Below are 16,667 nucleotides of genomic sequence, written 5' to 3'. Positions count from 1 at the left end.
GGCTTTTATTTTTGTGTATGTGTGTGAGAAAACTGTCAAAGCCAAACAGTACATTTCTGTTTTGTGTACAGCAGTCATATTGGTTGAAATATAATTACAGATTTTGTTTTATCAAATTAATATTCACACAATATTTAACATTGAAAAACTGCTTTCATGGAGTTACAGGATTCTTAGAGCTTGCAGTAGCTCTTTTTTTTTTTTTAATTTATTCATGAGAGACAGAGACAGAGAGAGAGGCAGAGGGAGAAGCAGGCTCCCAAGGAGCAGAGAGCCCGATACGGGACTCGATCCCAGGACCCTGGGATCATGACCTGAGCTGAAGGCAGACGCTTAACCATCTGAGCCACCCAGGCGCCCGCAGTAGCTCTTTTAATGTTCCTGTTTGGGAAGTGATAAAACCAAAGCTCAAATCATTTATAATTTTTCTGAGGTCACAGAACTGGTTTAAGAGGTTTATATTTAAAAGTTGTTTTTTTTTTTTTTTTTTTTTTTTAATTTTATTTGTCAGAGAGAGCACAAGCAGGGAGAGCGGCAGGCAGAGGGAGAAGCAGGCCTCCCTGCTGAGCAAGGAGCTCAATGCAGGACTCTATCCCAGGAGCCTGGGATCATGACCTGAGCCAAAGGCAGCCGCTTAACTGACTGAGCCACCCAGGCATCCCTAAAAGTTGATTTTTAAGATGGCTTGGAAAACACCCCATGTTGTTGATCACATAAATTTCAAATTAATATTTTTTCCAGTCCCAAGAATTTGTTTTATATCACTTTACAAAGGGCTTCCCTTGCATTTGCTCTTGGAAGCCATAAGAACTGAAATACTGAAATTTTATTTAAATCTGGGAGAAACTTCTCAAAAAGAAAAAGTTCAGAATGGGACTTTATTTAAGGAGACCAGTGAGCTCCCAGAAATACCAGAGGAGTTATGTTGAGTAAAGACTGTAACAGTCACTGAATAAAGTTCATACCCTTGTTCTTTTTAAAACAAAATCAAAACCAAAAAATACCCTTTTTTCGTTATCAGCCTTCCTTGGGAAAAACAAGACTTTTTTGAGTGTGTATGTGTGTGTTGTTTCTTTTTTTTAATGGTGAGTTTGGAAATAAGTCATTGGATCTGAGTTTTAATTAAAACAGCTATGGTGAATGGCACTGCAACCAGGTTCTACTTTTTGGCGTGATGAATATGGATAACTAAGATTTTGGCTATTTTATTCAGTATTTCTTTTGGATTCTTTGTATGTATTAACCTTGTCTGTAATAAATAATTCCATATATAGTTTTCTTTAATAAATAGAGCTGTAATGCAGATTGAAGAGTTTTAAGTTGAATATGGAGTCCATTCTCTTTTGAGACTTGAGTCTACTTTAGTGTTAAGTATTATTTGTAATTCATTAGTATTCCAGTTTTCTGTTTCTTTTTTGCATTTTGAGATTGAGTCATATAAAATGACACTGATAATTCTACAAAGTTGTCATGTTTATAAGGAAAATGCTAAGCCACTTTTAAATACTAACTTTGATACATCCTTTGCATGTTTTTCCCCTGCAGATTGTCCAGCTTTGTGTCCTGATTTGACTTACACATTTCTTCTAAATCTTACTGAATAATTAGTGGTCTGAATGATGTAATTGGTGATTCTACTTCTTATGGTGGCTTTTTTCCCCTGAAACTTTTGAGTCATGGGACTGAACTTCTAATTGTTTACAGAATTAATGCCTTTTGGAAGTTGAAATTGTCTAGGTTTTACATTGTAAATGGCACATAATGTTCAGTTTTTAGGATATTCAAATAAAAAAAAAACCTGCATTGCTTGTGATAGTTTGAGGGTATATTTGAGGGCCTAATATGGTAGCTGGTCATTCTTGTAGTTAAAAACTTGGTGTGATAAACAGGAGTCTGACCTGGCCGTTGCCTTTTCTCATCTGCAGGTGTGTGTGGTTTCAGCGCAGCATGGCTGTGGTCATCCGTTTGCAAGGTCTCCCAATTGTGGCGGGGACCATGGACATTCGCCACTTCTTCTCTGGATTGACCATCCCTGATGGGGGCGTGCATATTGTAGGGGGTGAACTGGGTGAGGCTTTCATCGTTTTTGCCACTGATGAAGATGCAAGGCTTGGTATGATGCGCACAGGTGGTACAATTAAAGGGTCAAAAGTAACACTTTTGTTGAGTAGTAAAACGGAAATGCAGAATATGATTGAACTGAGTCGTAGGCGTTTTGAAACTGCCAACTTAGATATACCACCAGCAAATGCTAGTAGATCAGGACCGCCACCTAGCTCAGGAATGAGTGGCAGGGTAAACTTGCCTACAACAGTACCTAACTTTAATAATCCTTCACCCAGTGTAGTTACTGCCGCCACATCTGTTCATGAAAGCAACAAAAACATACAGACATTTTCCACAGCCAGCATAGGAACGGCTCCTCCAAATATGGGGGCTTCATTTGGGAGCCCAACGTTTAGCTCAACCATTCCGAGCACAGCGTCTCCAATGAACACAGTCCCACCACCACCAATTCCTCCAATCCCAGCGATGCCATCTTTGCCACCAATGCCGTCCATTCCCCCGATACCAGTTCCTCCTCCGGTACCTACATTGCCTCCCGTGCCTCCTGTGCCCCCTATTCCCCCAGTCCCTTCTGTGCCACCTATGACCCCACTGCCACCCATGTCTGGCATGCCACCCTTGAACCCGCCACCTGTGGCACCTCTACCTGCTGGAATGAATGGCTCTGGAGCACCTATGAATCTGAACAATAACTTGAACCCTGTGTTTCTGGGTCCATTGAATCCTGTTAACCCTATCCAGATGAACTCTCAAAGCAGTGTGAAACCGCTTCCCATCAACCCCGATGATCTGTATGTCAGTGTGCATGGAATGCCCTTTTCTGCAATGGAAAATGATGTCAGGGATTTTTTCCATGGGCTCCGTGTTGATGCAGTGCATTTGTTGAAAGATCATGTAGGTCGAAATAATGGGAATGGATTGGTTAAGTTTCTCTCCCCTCAAGATACATTTGAAGCTTTGAAACGAAACAGAATGCTGATGATTCAACGCTATGTGGAAGTTAGTCCTGCCACAGAGAGACAGTGGGTAGCTGCTGGAGGCCATATCACTTTTAAGCAAAGTATAGGACCTTCTGGACAAACCCATCCCCCTCCTCAGACACTTCCCAGGTCAAAATCGCCCAGTGGGCAGAAAAGGTCAAGGTCAAGATCACCACATGAGGCTGGTTTTTGTGTTTACTTGAAAGGGCTACCATTTGAAGCGGAAAACAAACATGTCATTGATTTTTTTAAAAAGTTGGATATTGTGGAAGATAGTATTTATATTGCTTATGGACCCAATGGGAAAGCAACTGGTGAAGGCTTCGTAGAATTCAGGAATGAGGCTGACTATAAGGCTGCTCTCTGTCGTCATAAACAGTACATGGGCAATCGCTTTATTCAAGTTCATCCAATTACTAAGAAAGGTATGCTAGAAAAGATAGATATGATTCGTAAAAGATTGCAGAACTTCAGCTATGACCAGAGGGAAATGATGTTAAATCCGGAGGGGGATGTCAGCTCTGCCAAAGTCTGTGCTCACATAACAAATATACCATTCAGCATTACCAAGATGGATGTTCTTCAGTTCCTAGAAGGAATCCCAGTGGATGAAAATGCTGTACATGTTCTTGTTGATAACAATGGGCAAGGTCTAGGACAGGCATTGGTTCAGTTTAAAAATGAAGATGATGCACGTAAGTCTGAACGCTTACACCGTAAAAAACTTAATGGGAGAGAAGCTTTTGTTCATGTAGTTACTCTAGAAGATATGAGAGAGATTGAAAAAAATCCCCCTGCCCAAGGAAAAAAAGGGTTAAAGATGCCTGTGCCAGGTAATCCTCCAGTTCCAGGAATGCCCAGTGTGGGAATGCCCAGTGCGGGAATGCCCAGTGCAGGAATGCCCGGTGCGGGAATGCCCGGTGCGGGAATGCCCGGTGCGGGAATGCCCGGTGCGGGAATGCCTGGTGCGGGAATGCCCGGTGCAGGAGGTGAAGAGCATGCCTTCCTGACTGTAGGATCTAAGGAGGCCAGCAATGGGCCTCCATTTAACTTTCCTGGTAATTTTGGTGGGTCGAATGCCTTTGGGCCACCACTCCCTCCTCCAGGATTAGGAGGGGCCTTTGGTGATGCTAGGCCTGGTATGCCTTCAGTTGGAAATAGTGGTTTGCCTGGTCTAGGACTGGATGTTCCAGGTTTTGGAGGTGGACCAAATAATTTAAGTGGGCCAGGATTTGGAGGAGGCCCTCAGAATTTTGGAAATGGCCCTGGTAGTTTAGGTGGCCCCCCTGGCTTTGGAAGTGGCCCTCCTGGTCTTGGAAGTGCCCCTGGGCATTTGAGTGGGCCACCAGCCTTTGGGCCTGGCCCTGGGCCTGGCCCTGGCCCAATTCACATTGGTGGTCCCCCTGGCTTTGGATCTAGTTCTGGAAAACCAGGACCAACAGTAATTAAAGTGCAGAATATGCCCTTCACTGTGTCTATTGATGAGATTTTAGATTTCTTTTATGGCTATCAAGTGATCCCAGGCTCAGTGTGTTTAAAATACAATGAAAAAGGTATGCCCACAGGCGAAGCCATGGTGGCCTTCGAATCTCGGGATGAAGCCACAGCTGCTGTCATTGACTTAAATGACAGACCTATAGGCTCAAGGAAAGTAAAACTTGTCTTAGGGTAGCTGTTCACATCAATTCTTTATAGGGTAGATTTTCATAGTGCTGTGATTAATGCATCCAGATTGTTTTCCTAGTATTTCCAGGTTAGAACCTGTGGATTGTTTCAATTGCATATAGATTGGTTTCTATAACATAGAGCATTGGTTGACTGTTTACAGAAGACTCACTACCAGGATAAATACTGCTGTATGTTACAGTAAAGCTGTCTGGAGAGAACACAAAAATGATTTTGGCGTACCATTAGAGAAACCATTTGTAAAACACAAATGACCACATAAAGCTTATCAAGGAGTTTAGATTGGTTTTGTTTTATACCATATGGGATGAAGAAAATAGAAATGTCAATAGAGCTCATTAAGGGTGCTCTTGCCAGCTGCTGAAAAATAGAAGTTGGCTACTCTTGGAATTTGGTTTAAAGCTGGACAGATTTGCTTTGTTATAGGGTCAAAGCTTTGTCTAAAGTCCTCATTTTCTTTTAAAATTGAATAAAATCTCTGTATACAGATTCACTGTATGTACCTTTATTGCTTCTTGAGGGTTCTTGCTGTATAGACAGTCCTGCTTCTGAAGTTGCTGCTTTTTTGTTTGCCTAATTGACTCATTTGTAAATGAGCAGAACTGTTTTGTTGTTGTTGTTGTTGTTTTAATATAAAACTCCACACTTGGTTTGTCCTATAACCTTGAACTTTGATTTCTAATGTCACACTTAAAACTGTGTGAAATAAGTACTTTTGCCAGAAAAATAAAATATGGAGTCCTCTACCTACCAGAGCCTTTTTGGTTTGACCGCCATGTTTTAGTTTAGTCAGTTTAAAAATTGTTCATGTTGTTTAGATGGCATTGAAAACCAGAAACCACTTCTAATAATCATTGTTTAAGATGCCAGATTTGAAGTCCTGTCCATGATGGACTAATGTTCTGGCAATTTCCTTCTGTCCCAAATTTGTGTGAAATTTTGGCCTGTAACTAAACAAAGAGGGTCCATTTATAAGAAAGAGCATTATATCTAGGTTTTTTAAAAACTGAAGTTGAAATTGTTAGCTTTGTTAGCAGTAGTGTTATAGAATAAAAGATTCATAAGCTGTTCCATAGATGTGCATTTAATCCTGTTACTTGGAGGCTTTTTGGTCTAGTTGTTTGATCAGGAGCCTGTTCATAAAAACTCTTCATACAGAGTACAAGTGCAGCTGCCAGAGGGGAGAGAATTGAGACTCCTTGCCCTTTCATACTCTTCTTTGGTATTCAGGACACTAAGGCAGGAGGACCACATGGGTTCTGGTTGGTAAGTGTCCTTGTCATGAAAACATTTGCCTTACAACATCCTGCTCACTGCTACAAAAGGCTCTACTTATGGTTACTTTCCTTCTTAGTTAAAATGCTCTAAAGATGTGTCACATTATATTATAAACATATGGAATGGGAGATTGGTGAGATATCATGAAAAACAAATTTTGTCTTTTACATGGGCCTCTGTCTTGGTTTGAAATATCCCCAACATTTCCTGCAAATCAATGTACTTACAAAGGGGTCAGCCTTTTAAAAGAAGTATTTCCTATTAAAGAAAATAGTGCCTTTTTGGTGTTGCAAGTTAGTGGAACACTGAAATACAGCGTCTCGTGTAATTTAGAGTTAAGAGTGGCAGCAGTTTCATTGCGTGATAAGATTTGGAAAGCCTTTTCATCACTACAATCTTAGAGGATTGACAGTACAGGATTTTTTGTTTAGGGAAAGGATTGTTTAGACTTTCAAAGAAGACATGGCTGTGTTGTGGGTCTTTTGACAATTCATGAATACAAATTTGCTTTGACAGATCACTAGATATTGCCTCCTCAACTAAAAAAGCAATATGATGTTTATATATGCTGTTCAATTAAGTTTTCTGTTAAGTAATCATTTCTCATTCCAAAGACCGAGTGCAGAAAACTTCAGCGCTGCTTGGGAGTCTTATTTCAACTGCAGATTATTTTCCCATTGGAGAGCTGACTATTTTCATTTTAGAAAAATGGGTTGTTTGAAGATAAAAGTCTTTTATCTTTTTTCACAGTTTATTTTGGTTATATGTTCGTACAATCTTATTAAATATTTCATATACTTTATTGCAACTACTTTGTTATTTCTACATCTTAGATAAATGCTGAAAAGGAAAACTTGATTTCATTGTTCATCAAATTAAATAAATTAAGAAAATAGTGGTTTGTGTAGAATTTGGAGAGAACTATGTTTCATATTTGGTTGAGTCACAACAGTGCTTCTCTCGTTGTGAAATGTAATTAAATGCTTTGCCCTATGGAACTTGATTTTTGTGTATCTGAGACTTATTAATAGAGTGCTAACTGCTAAGCGTACTGTTCATCTTGTTATGGGCATTGGAGTTTGAGTTTAAAAAAAATTCTTGAAAATATGTTCTGTGCAATTACTCATACCTCTCTTCCTGCAAACTTTCTCAGAAAAACTAGGTTCGGGGTGAAAATGAATTTATTTTCTCATTTGCTTTGTATGGTATGAAGGATTTGTAAAGCTTTGCTCAAAGTTGTGTGCATTTGTAAACACTATCATGATATTTTCAATTTTATGTGTAAATTTTGTCTTTGGTGACTGACATGAATGGAAGAGAATCTTTTCCATTAGGTTTAATTCCTCCCACCCCCTTGCCGCCGGGGTGTTTTGGATTTTTTTAGTTCAAAGGATTAGAGATATCTACGAAATGTATTTTATAAATAAGCAAATTTGTAAACTTTTTCTGAACTTCAGTGAAACATTTAGTTCACAAGCAAAATTTGGAGGTGTATTCTGTGTTTAATACTGTAGTTTGGATGTACAATTATTAGTGGCTTAAAAAAAAAAAAAGCAACACTGTTAAGTAAAATGTAGTTCCTAGCTTTGTGCTCCAAGTTGTCAAAGCATCAACCGTGAAAATTTCATTAGGGAAATTTTTATTCAAAATTTCAGAGAGTAATGTTCAGTGTAATTAGGTCAGTCTTAACCCACTGGATGAAAATCTAGGGCTGTATGTGGACATAAGCAAACATACCTTGGATAAAATAAGGATCCATGAAAGCCTTAATCAAACTCAAAGTCCTTTTTATTGGATTCTGTCATTGTGTACAGGTGTGGGTCAAATGTTTAAAAATAAATCCACTCATCAATTTCAAGAACACTTAATGAATAAAGAAACCATAAAGTTGCTGCTAGTTAAATCTGTAAAGAATTTCTAGCAGTGATCACTTTTAAAACTTACTTCCCACTCTTGCAAAATTACCACATTTAGTTTTACTGGCAGTTCTATAGTAGTCCAAGCGTTAGAAACCAAACACAATAAAATGATTCATTGCCAATATGGCCACAACATTGCCAGCAAATTACTGCCGTGGCATCATTCAGCAGAGGTTTTTGTTTATAAAGATGAAGTCTTGAATACTGTTCAATAAAATTGTCACAAAATAAAAGAGGCTGATGCTTTTAATGCTTTACACAAGAGTACTCTACTGAGCTATACCATCAGGTTTTTTGTTGTTGTTTTTTAACTCCTACATATATTTTGTGCCTTTGGAAAGGTGGATTTGGTGATCTTGGAGGTAACCATTGTTGCTATCCTTGTCTGCTAATGCTCAAGTGTGGAAAGAAGATACCTGGAACGGCAGGGAGGAAACTTGATTCTAGGTCAAATCTGTGGTATCCACCTTTTCAGACTTTTATCTTGTATGCTTTGCTAGCAAGCCACTTCGTTATGTGGACTCAGAAAGAACCAGAAACCAGGTGCTCCTTTTTACAGAAGGTGTCTTAAAGGAGGCTATGAATTGTCTTTTTAAAAAACTGATTACTTTAAGAAATGGGGAAAGAAATCTTCAGAATACATTGTCAATTGCACATACTTTTAATTAGAGCTTTTTCTTTTTTGTTTACTTACTCTTGCATTAGTATGTATTTTGAGGTGGGGAAGTGGGGAGAGGAATCAAAAATACTGCTGCTTTCTGACATTAATGTTCTGGTTTTGTCCCTTCCACATTTGTTCAACTGCTAAAAAAAAAAAAGTAGCAAATGAAAAGTTTCCATGAACTCCAGAGTCCTTTTAAAAAAAACCTGGATTGGAGTTGCCGAGAAATTAGTGGGCTATTCCTTTTAACCAAAGCTCTTGAAAAATATATATAACTTTTACCTCTATCATGAGTTTTTAGCCTGTATTTGAGTTTCAATACCCAGGTTGTTTTAGAGGGGTTTAGACTTAAACATACTTAATTCCAGGTGGTTGCTGAACTGTTCTAAAATTATGAAGGTTTGACTAAGCATTTGAAAAATCGCAGAGTGAAATCAGCTGCCTACAGATACCCAGAATGGCCTTTACCATCTTAAAAGGATAGACTGTATGCTAATAATATGTTTCGTTTTCTTGCTCAGGAGAAAACTCTCACTTTAATTCATTGTTGTCTGCTTTCCAGTGTTTTACAACAAGAAATGGTTTATCAGTTATGAGCATCGCCACCATTCTCCTTACCCCCCAAAAGTAGAGCTTTTATAGGATATGATAGAGTCCAAACTTACGACTAAAAAAATTGCTTGATTGCAGTTTTGTCTTTTTAGTATAAAATCTGATAGATCACATTGACTTTGACTTACTCTAAAATTTCTGGAATGAGTGTATTCTGGTGGTGGCACAGTTCTCTGATGCTGTAGTGACTTTTCTGGAAAAACCCTTCTGTCCGACAGTATGAGCAAGTTCATCTCTTAATGGTGCCTGTTCATGTAAATGTTAATTCTTTATTGTGCTGTTTCTGGGTTTATTCTTGTTGCCTTGTGCTACTTTGTGCCAGAGGATCTCACAAGCATCTTAGAATATGGCTCCTTTTCTGGATCAACATAACTAACAACGAGCAACTAAGGTGGCACTGCTTTTCTACATACTGCTCTACTACTGAAGAGTCCAGAAGGGGCAAAAAAGCCACTTGGTGAAAGCATTCTAGCCCCAGGGGCAGAAGGGCAGCACTCTAAAAATCTGGGGGCAGCAAATAGTGCTGGGGAAAATCTCATTAACTATTATCTTTTAAAGATTTTTTTTTTTAATTTATTCATTTGAGACACAAGAGATAGAGAGAGAGCATGAGCAGGGGGAGAGGCAGAGGGAGAGGGAGAAGCAGGCTCCCCGCCAAGCCAGGAGCCAGACGTGGGGCTTGATCCCAGGACCCTGGGATCGTGACCTGAGCCGAAGGCAGATGCTTAACCATCTGAGCCACCCAGGTGCCCCTAACCATTGTCTTTTAATTCTGAGAGGCCCAGGGACCTTCCCCTAGTGAAAATGTTGATAGTTAAGTCCTAGAGACTAAGGAAACACCAGTTGTGGGTTAAATGACACAGCAGACATTGGAATTGGCATCCCAGCTGTACCAGACAAGTGGATTCTGATTTTAGTAGCTTAATATTTGAGGTCATTTTTCCTGATGAGCCAGTGGCTTGCTATTTCATGTTGAGAGGAGGAGGAGGCGACTATTGGGGAAAACTAGAGCCATAACCAGCAAGAGAACATAATTCAATATGGACAGTCAGATATTGAAGAAGCATAAAACATTCCCAGGAGTGAGCTGTGCTATATTCAAACAGGCTGCCCCTTAGTGTTTCATTCCTTCTCCGTGCTGATGCTGCCAGTTTTTCCCTTTTCCCTGCTTATAATAGTAAGTCTGTTGGTAACCAGGGCTATGAGTTTCTCACTGCTATTTCTGTAGCCTAGCCGCCTAACTCGGAGTGGGGTGGGAGGAGGAATGTGAGCTCACTCACAGTTCTTGATTAGTGAATAAGATTTATCACTTAAGCATGTGTGTTACATGCCAGATGTAACGGCCACATTGTGCTACCGTAAGTCACCTGTTAGTCCTTGCAGAGTGGGGAAGGCTTAAGGGTAAAGATATTCAGCTGCTTAAGGGGTCTTAAATCATACTAACTGGTGCTGTTGCTGATTTCATTTTTCTTTTGTTCCACTTGGGAGTGAGTTAATGCTATCCTCCACTACACTCCCCCACATACTGTGTTGCTGTACAGAGATGGTTATGTCCTTTATACATAACTCCCTTCTGTGGTGTGGGCCTATGGGACCAGTAGGTCCCTCTGCTATAAATCTGGCTAAAGTGGAAAGACTAATGCAGCTCTTATTTTCTGAAGTAGATACTGCCAATTATCTTTACTTCTGTGACCACTGAATTGACAGGTTGGAATTGGAAATGTCTGTTGCCTCCAAGCTTTTAAGACAGTTTTACATGGATAATCAGCTTTGCCATAGCAGTAACCCATGTTAACTAAATTTTTTGAGCAGGGTTACACACCCAGCACTTCCACTCTGTGATAGAAAAGGAAGCAAAATAAGATGCTTGTTCTTAAAGACCTAAGGTTTTAAATTATACAAGTAAGTGCTCTGTTGTACTTGTGCATGTACGAGGTACACTCATACCCTACAGGAACTGGATGGATAAAGGTTTCCTGTATAGTTGCTGAACAAGTATGATGGAAGTATAATGGAAGCCTTGTGTGTAAGCTGAGGAAAGGCATGATCTCTAACCAAGATTCTTGGGGACACAATATGTTAATTTAGTAAAATGAGATGTTTAATAGTGAGGGAACACAGTGGCACTATCTAAAATGTGTTTGTCCTGGAAGCTCTTAAAATTGTTCTATAACAGTGAGCCTGAGTGGCGTGACTGAGCTGAATGGTGAGTAAGGCAGGCAGGTGAAGGTTGTACTGGGGGGGTGTCCTGACCTACCAGAGGGATAGAACGTTTTATCTTTTTAATAACCCTTTGATTAGCTGCCATATTACCACTTCTTACAAACAGATGGCCTAATAAGACATTCATAAACGCTTCAGAATTAAGTGAATTTCCCCATCCATTTCACCACTTACACAGTCCACTATCTGAAATTGGTTCTTTTCTAGTTTTGCATTGATTTTGATAGAGTTTCAGCTTTTCTATATTAAATGTCCACCTCTTTGTTCTTGTTTTTCTACACCGGTGCTGTTCCAAGAGAATTTTTTTTAAGATTTTATTTATTTATTTTGAGAGAGCTTGTGAGCGGGGCGGCGGCAGGGGTGGGGTGTGGAGGGCCAGAGAGAGAATCTCAAGTAGACTCCATGCTGAGCATGGAGCCCGAAGTGGGGCTCAATCTCATGACCCTGAGATCATGACCTGAGCTGAAGTCAAGAGTTGGATGCTTAACTGACTGAGCCACCCAGGCGCCCCACCACTGTAGCTACTATTAAATTTAAAAAGCCGGCTAGTGGCTGCTATATTGAACAGCACAATTCTAGATTCACAGAGCAACAGAAAATTTACTCTTCCATATCTGGTCTTTGGAGATCACCACGCTAAGCAACACTGACTAATAGAAATAAGAGTCACAAGTTATTTAAATTTTTCTAGAAGCTATGAAAAAGGCAAAAAAAACCCAAGTGAAATTAATAAATTTTAGCCCAGTATATCTGAAGTGTTACTATTTCAGTATATACTCTATAAAAATGACTGAGATTTTTTGGGTACTGTTTTCAATTTATACTTTACAGCACATTGTGATTTGAACTAAGCATATTTCAAGGGCTCAATATCCACTCGTGGGTAGGAGGCCATCCTTCTGGACAGTACAGATTTAGAATATGAGAAAAGTTATCCCGTCATTTCTCTTAGCTGTGTGGCCTCTTTCAGCTGTTTCTTTACTTTTGAGTATTTGAATTTTACTGCATTCCTCCTAACCTTTCCCATTCCTGTTATGTTGGCAGTTTTTTTGAAGCAGTTAACTTACCTCAGTTACCGTTTTCATGGACTACAGTTACCTTTTTCACTGGCTAAAGGGTCTTATATTGTGAAATTATTAATCCACCAGAATCCAGCAGCAGAACTAGAATTTTCCCCATCCCCCGCCGGCCCCCGCCCTGCACCCCATCTACAATGGCAAGTGGGCAAGTCATTGTGTGTCTGTAATGCAATTTCCTTATTAAAGCCCTCTCTTTTCTCAACTTCCCTAACGTACTAATTCTGAAGAACAACCCATTTTAAGACTTCCTATGTATCCCAAGTGGATTTACTCCTTGCACTATGAAATGGGTAGTTGGCACTGTGAACTTGCATAGTGCAAGAGGGACTTGCACTATGAACAATAGGTAGGTTTCTTTTCCCAAGGCTCTGGTCTGTTGCTTTTCACTTGGCTTCTTTATGCCATAGATCACATTGCACACTGGAAATGTACAAGCTCTTGCTGATGTCCTTGCCCAGGAGATGCTCAGGAAGGTGGTCCAGTACTGTTGTCTTATACACCCTACTAGGCTCTTTAAAGAAGGTAGATTAACGGACTGTAGATTCCAGCAGGGCAGACTGGGGGCAGAATTGGCTGCCTGGTAGATATTCTCTGAAAATTTTGATAAAAATCCCATTTTCCTCAGCTGAGCTCTACTTTGTGGAGTTTGTGCTTGTTATTTAAGGTTTATTCCTTTGAATATACTTAAATTCTAGTCCTATAAATGTGGTGGAGTCTAGCAGTTCCTCTATTCCTGCCCTGACGGACAAATAGGGGAAACATGTGGTGGATGCAGAATTCTTTTCCATCTAGTATAAGGCTAGTTGGTATAGGTCATGGGAAGAGGCCACATGAGCCTCACTGCTCATGTGGAGTGGCCAGGTGGATTTCAGATTGGATTACAAGGTGTGAGCTGTTGCTAAAATGGATGGAATAGAAATCATATTCTTAAGAGTTGTGGTTCATTAGTTACTGTATGTCCCAGGATTAGTCATTTCCTTTCTTTGGCCTCCGTGTTTTAGGTAAGATTAAACGAGATAATCTTATTATGCCCAGTTTCAAGGTTCTGTGATTCTTTGAACCCAGCCATTCTGTTTCTTTCTGGAAGTTTGTAGGTAATTTGAACCTTAAACTACAGAAAGTCCAGTGGAACTCAAAGTTTTGGTCTGGTTACTGCTCTGCTGCTTTTTCTGAGTTGGACAGTCTCACACTGCAGCTTGAGAATTTCATTAGGAGAGACAAGTAGGGAGGTTCTTCATTCCCACCAGTTAGGTCCTCTGGAGCAGGTAGACCAGAGGCATTTTTCTTGGTTGAACCAACAATTTTTCTTTCATTAGGAGAGAAAAGTAGGGAGGTTCTTCATTCCCACCAGTTAGGTCCTCTGGAGCAGGTAGACCAGAGGCATTTTCCTTGGTTGTAGATAATGGTACAAAGGATCCATTTATGAGCCCTGAGAAGAGGAGCAGTTAACACATTATTGGGCACTTACTCTGTTAGTGTCAGGGAGGGGATACTTTGCATGGTTGGCCTCATTTTATCCTCACAATAACCCTGTAAAATTGACACTATTATTATTTTCCCCACCTTACAAGTGGGGAAATCCAGGGGAAGAGAAGCAAAGTAACTTGCTCAAAGTCTCATTAATAGTAAGGGTAAACAGATTATTCAGTCATAGGCTGCCTGCCTGACTCCAAAGGCAGAGCCTCTCCTTCAACCATTGCCTGTCCCTGACTTCTGGGAGAAGATGTGGGAGGCCACTGGTGGCACTCTTCTGTCAGGGGTCTTGAGCCTGCTGGGGAAGGGATTCTGGTCTTGCTCCAGTACTCCGATGTTTATTTTGAAGTGGGCGGGTGGAGGCTTTGTGTAAACACATTCAGAGTCCTAGGGCAGAGAAGAACTCTCACTCCAATACTGTCCTGTCTTGCTTGAAGGCCATATGTTCTTCAGTTTCCTTCTTTCCCCATATCCAATTTGCTCCTCAAGCTAGGTTCTCTTTGAAGAGTTGGACACAGGTTGTTCAATTTTGGGTAAGTCTTCTGGGGATGTTGTAGTTTGACTTCCAAACTTTTTTGACCTTCACAGAATAAAACGGGATGGGACACCCTGTGACCATTTACTGTACCATATTTTCCTGCTTTTCACTTTTTGTGTGACATTCACATTTTAAGTGTTACAGAATTGCCAAATACAGTAGCAGTCAGACTACTTAGTATTAATGTGGATCTAAACTAAATTATTGCTTAAAATTTTAGTTTTAAACACAATTTTTGTAGCCTGTAGTCATATGTGTGAAAAAAGAATGTATAGTTTTATAGTAAGGATTTACATATTTGGTTCAGTTTGTGACCTGTGAGGACTGTCTTTGGGGCTGCTAATTTAAATTTGGGGAATCTCTGAGTTATAAAGGATAAGCAGGGGTAAAGAAAAACTTGTTGACCTTACCCATGTCCCTTGAGGCAGAGAAGGAAAGGAACAGTGGTGATGGGCGTAGTTCATCTTTTCAATCTGAAGGGAAAAGAGTATTCCATGGGTGGTGCTCTGCCCATTGGGAGCCTGTGGAGAATTTCCTGATTGGCTTTCAAGACTTGATCGAGCATCTGAGCTGCTCCAGCATGCCAAGGTAGGCAACAGGAGTGTGATCATGGCTTTGGTTTGTTGAAGCAGTGATCCTGGCACCCGGACATTGTGGTGCTGTATTCTTCCTCTTCAAAGCCTGGAAATGGGATTGAAGGCTGGTTCCTTTCTTTGTTAGGCTTTTGGGAAGGGAAGAGGGCAGTGTAATACCTGAGCATGAAAGACCAATGAGTTTCAGCTTGACTGGCACTGAATTGGATCCAGGAGAAGAGAGGTGTTCATGGATTTATGAAGACCAGAATTAGAATCTCCAAGGCAGGGGAGGGGATGCCCTAGAAAATGGACAAGTCACTCCCTTTTGGCAGAGTGGGTTTCCCTATCAACAACGGTAAACCAGCTAGCTGTGGGAAGGAAAGCTCTGATTTTATCATTTGCCCAATTTCTGTGGCTTAAAACTTTACCAGATTCATTTACAAAATTACTTAATATTTAACACTTGTCTCTTGTAAGACCATACAAGCCTGCTCCAGCACACTGCGGCAAGCCTCCCTCGAGGTGCTTTGAATTGCTATCATGTGCTTAGGTCTATGCTGTGTGAAATAGGAGATGCTGAAGCAGTGTTTGATCTAAGGATGTTATTTTACAGACAGGTGAGGAGCTGGAAAAATTGACAGTATAGTTGTGGTGTGGATTGAGTATAGTAGTCCAGAGTGAGAAATTGTTGAGTGATGGAGATATTGTGAAAAAGAGCATATGAGAGCTAGGCTTGAAGAATGATGATAATAGCTAACACTAATTGGTAATAATTGTTCTAGACTGTGCTAAGCACCTAGCATACATTATATGAATCTTCCAAGAAAAGATAATATCCCCCAGTTTTGAGGAACCTAAGGCTTAGTATTTTGCCTAAATTACATAGGTAGGACATTGTTTTGGTGGGGAGTAGTATCTCATTGTGGCTAGGGAGAGACATAAGGCCAGTATTTGGAGCCTGGTCACTTCACCACAGGACCCATACTCTTGCCCACTACATCACGTTGCTGTTGGATATAAGAAGGAAACTTCTTCAGGAGAGGAGGGTATGACTATAGTCCAAAGTTCTAGACGAGATAGGAGTCAGAATATTTGAGTTTTGGTCCTCATTTTGTTTAGCCATGTATGTGGCCTTAGCTAAATTACATTTTATCTCTCTGACTTGAATTGAGGGACTTGGATTTAAAGGATCACTCGGTTCCTTTTTATTTCTAACAATGGAGAAGAGCAGAGGAAAGCAACCTACAAGGGAGAGCAGAAGAGAACAAAGCTTCAAGTGTTAGAAAGCAAAGGCAGAAAAGATTGGTGCTATATACTTGGTTATTTCTGTTTGCAATTCCTGACTAGCACCAAATGGAAAGGTTGGGAGTGTTGAGAGCACATAGAAATAAGCTAGTCTTCTGTGTTGAGTGTTCCTAAAAAGCTCATTTCTCCCCTGATGGCTTCAGCAGCAGGCCAGGACTAGATTTGGGTCATTTCGAAGATTCTTGGATTATCATTCCTTTCCTAGCAGTAATTCAACAAATATTTACAAAGCACCTGCTATGTGTGAGTCACTAGAATGGGAGCAAGACAT

The 16,667-nt window shown here is 40.3% G+C and overlaps 1 protein-coding gene across 9 annotated transcripts in view; it reads left to right on the top strand.

Annotated features, from left to right (window-relative positions):
• LOC123851729 (RNA-binding protein 12) overlaps nucleotides 1-16,667 on the top strand; it is a 35,128-nt gene that overhangs the window by 6,945 nt on the left and 11,516 nt on the right. For 5 of the 9 annotated variants that reach the window (XM_045885680.3, XM_045885681.3, XM_064573088.1 and 2 more), the window contains exon 3: nucleotides 1,926-15,716. The exons of 3 other annotated variants lie outside the window; for them this stretch is intronic. In XM_045885680.3, the coding sequence (XP_045741636.1) occupies nucleotides 1,948-4,719 (2,772 nt within the window). In that variant the 5' untranslated portion in view covers nucleotides 1,926-1,947 and the 3' untranslated portion in view covers nucleotides 4,720-15,716. Of the gene's footprint in view, nucleotides 1-1,925; nucleotides 15,717-16,667 lie in introns of those variants that run through there. One more of the 9 variants, XM_064573091.1, reaches the window with a different exon arrangement.

This window comes from Mirounga angustirostris, unplaced genomic scaffold (assembly GCF_029215605.1).
Source record: "Mirounga angustirostris isolate CCGP_5_RB_7025 unplaced genomic scaffold, mMirAng1.0.hap1 SCAF_10, whole genome shotgun sequence".
NCBI classification, from domain to species: Eukaryota; Metazoa; Chordata; class Mammalia; order Carnivora; family Phocidae; genus Mirounga; species Mirounga angustirostris.
The sequence above is the reverse complement of the archived record's forward strand: the minus strand, read 5'-3'. Positions and strand labels throughout refer to the sequence as shown.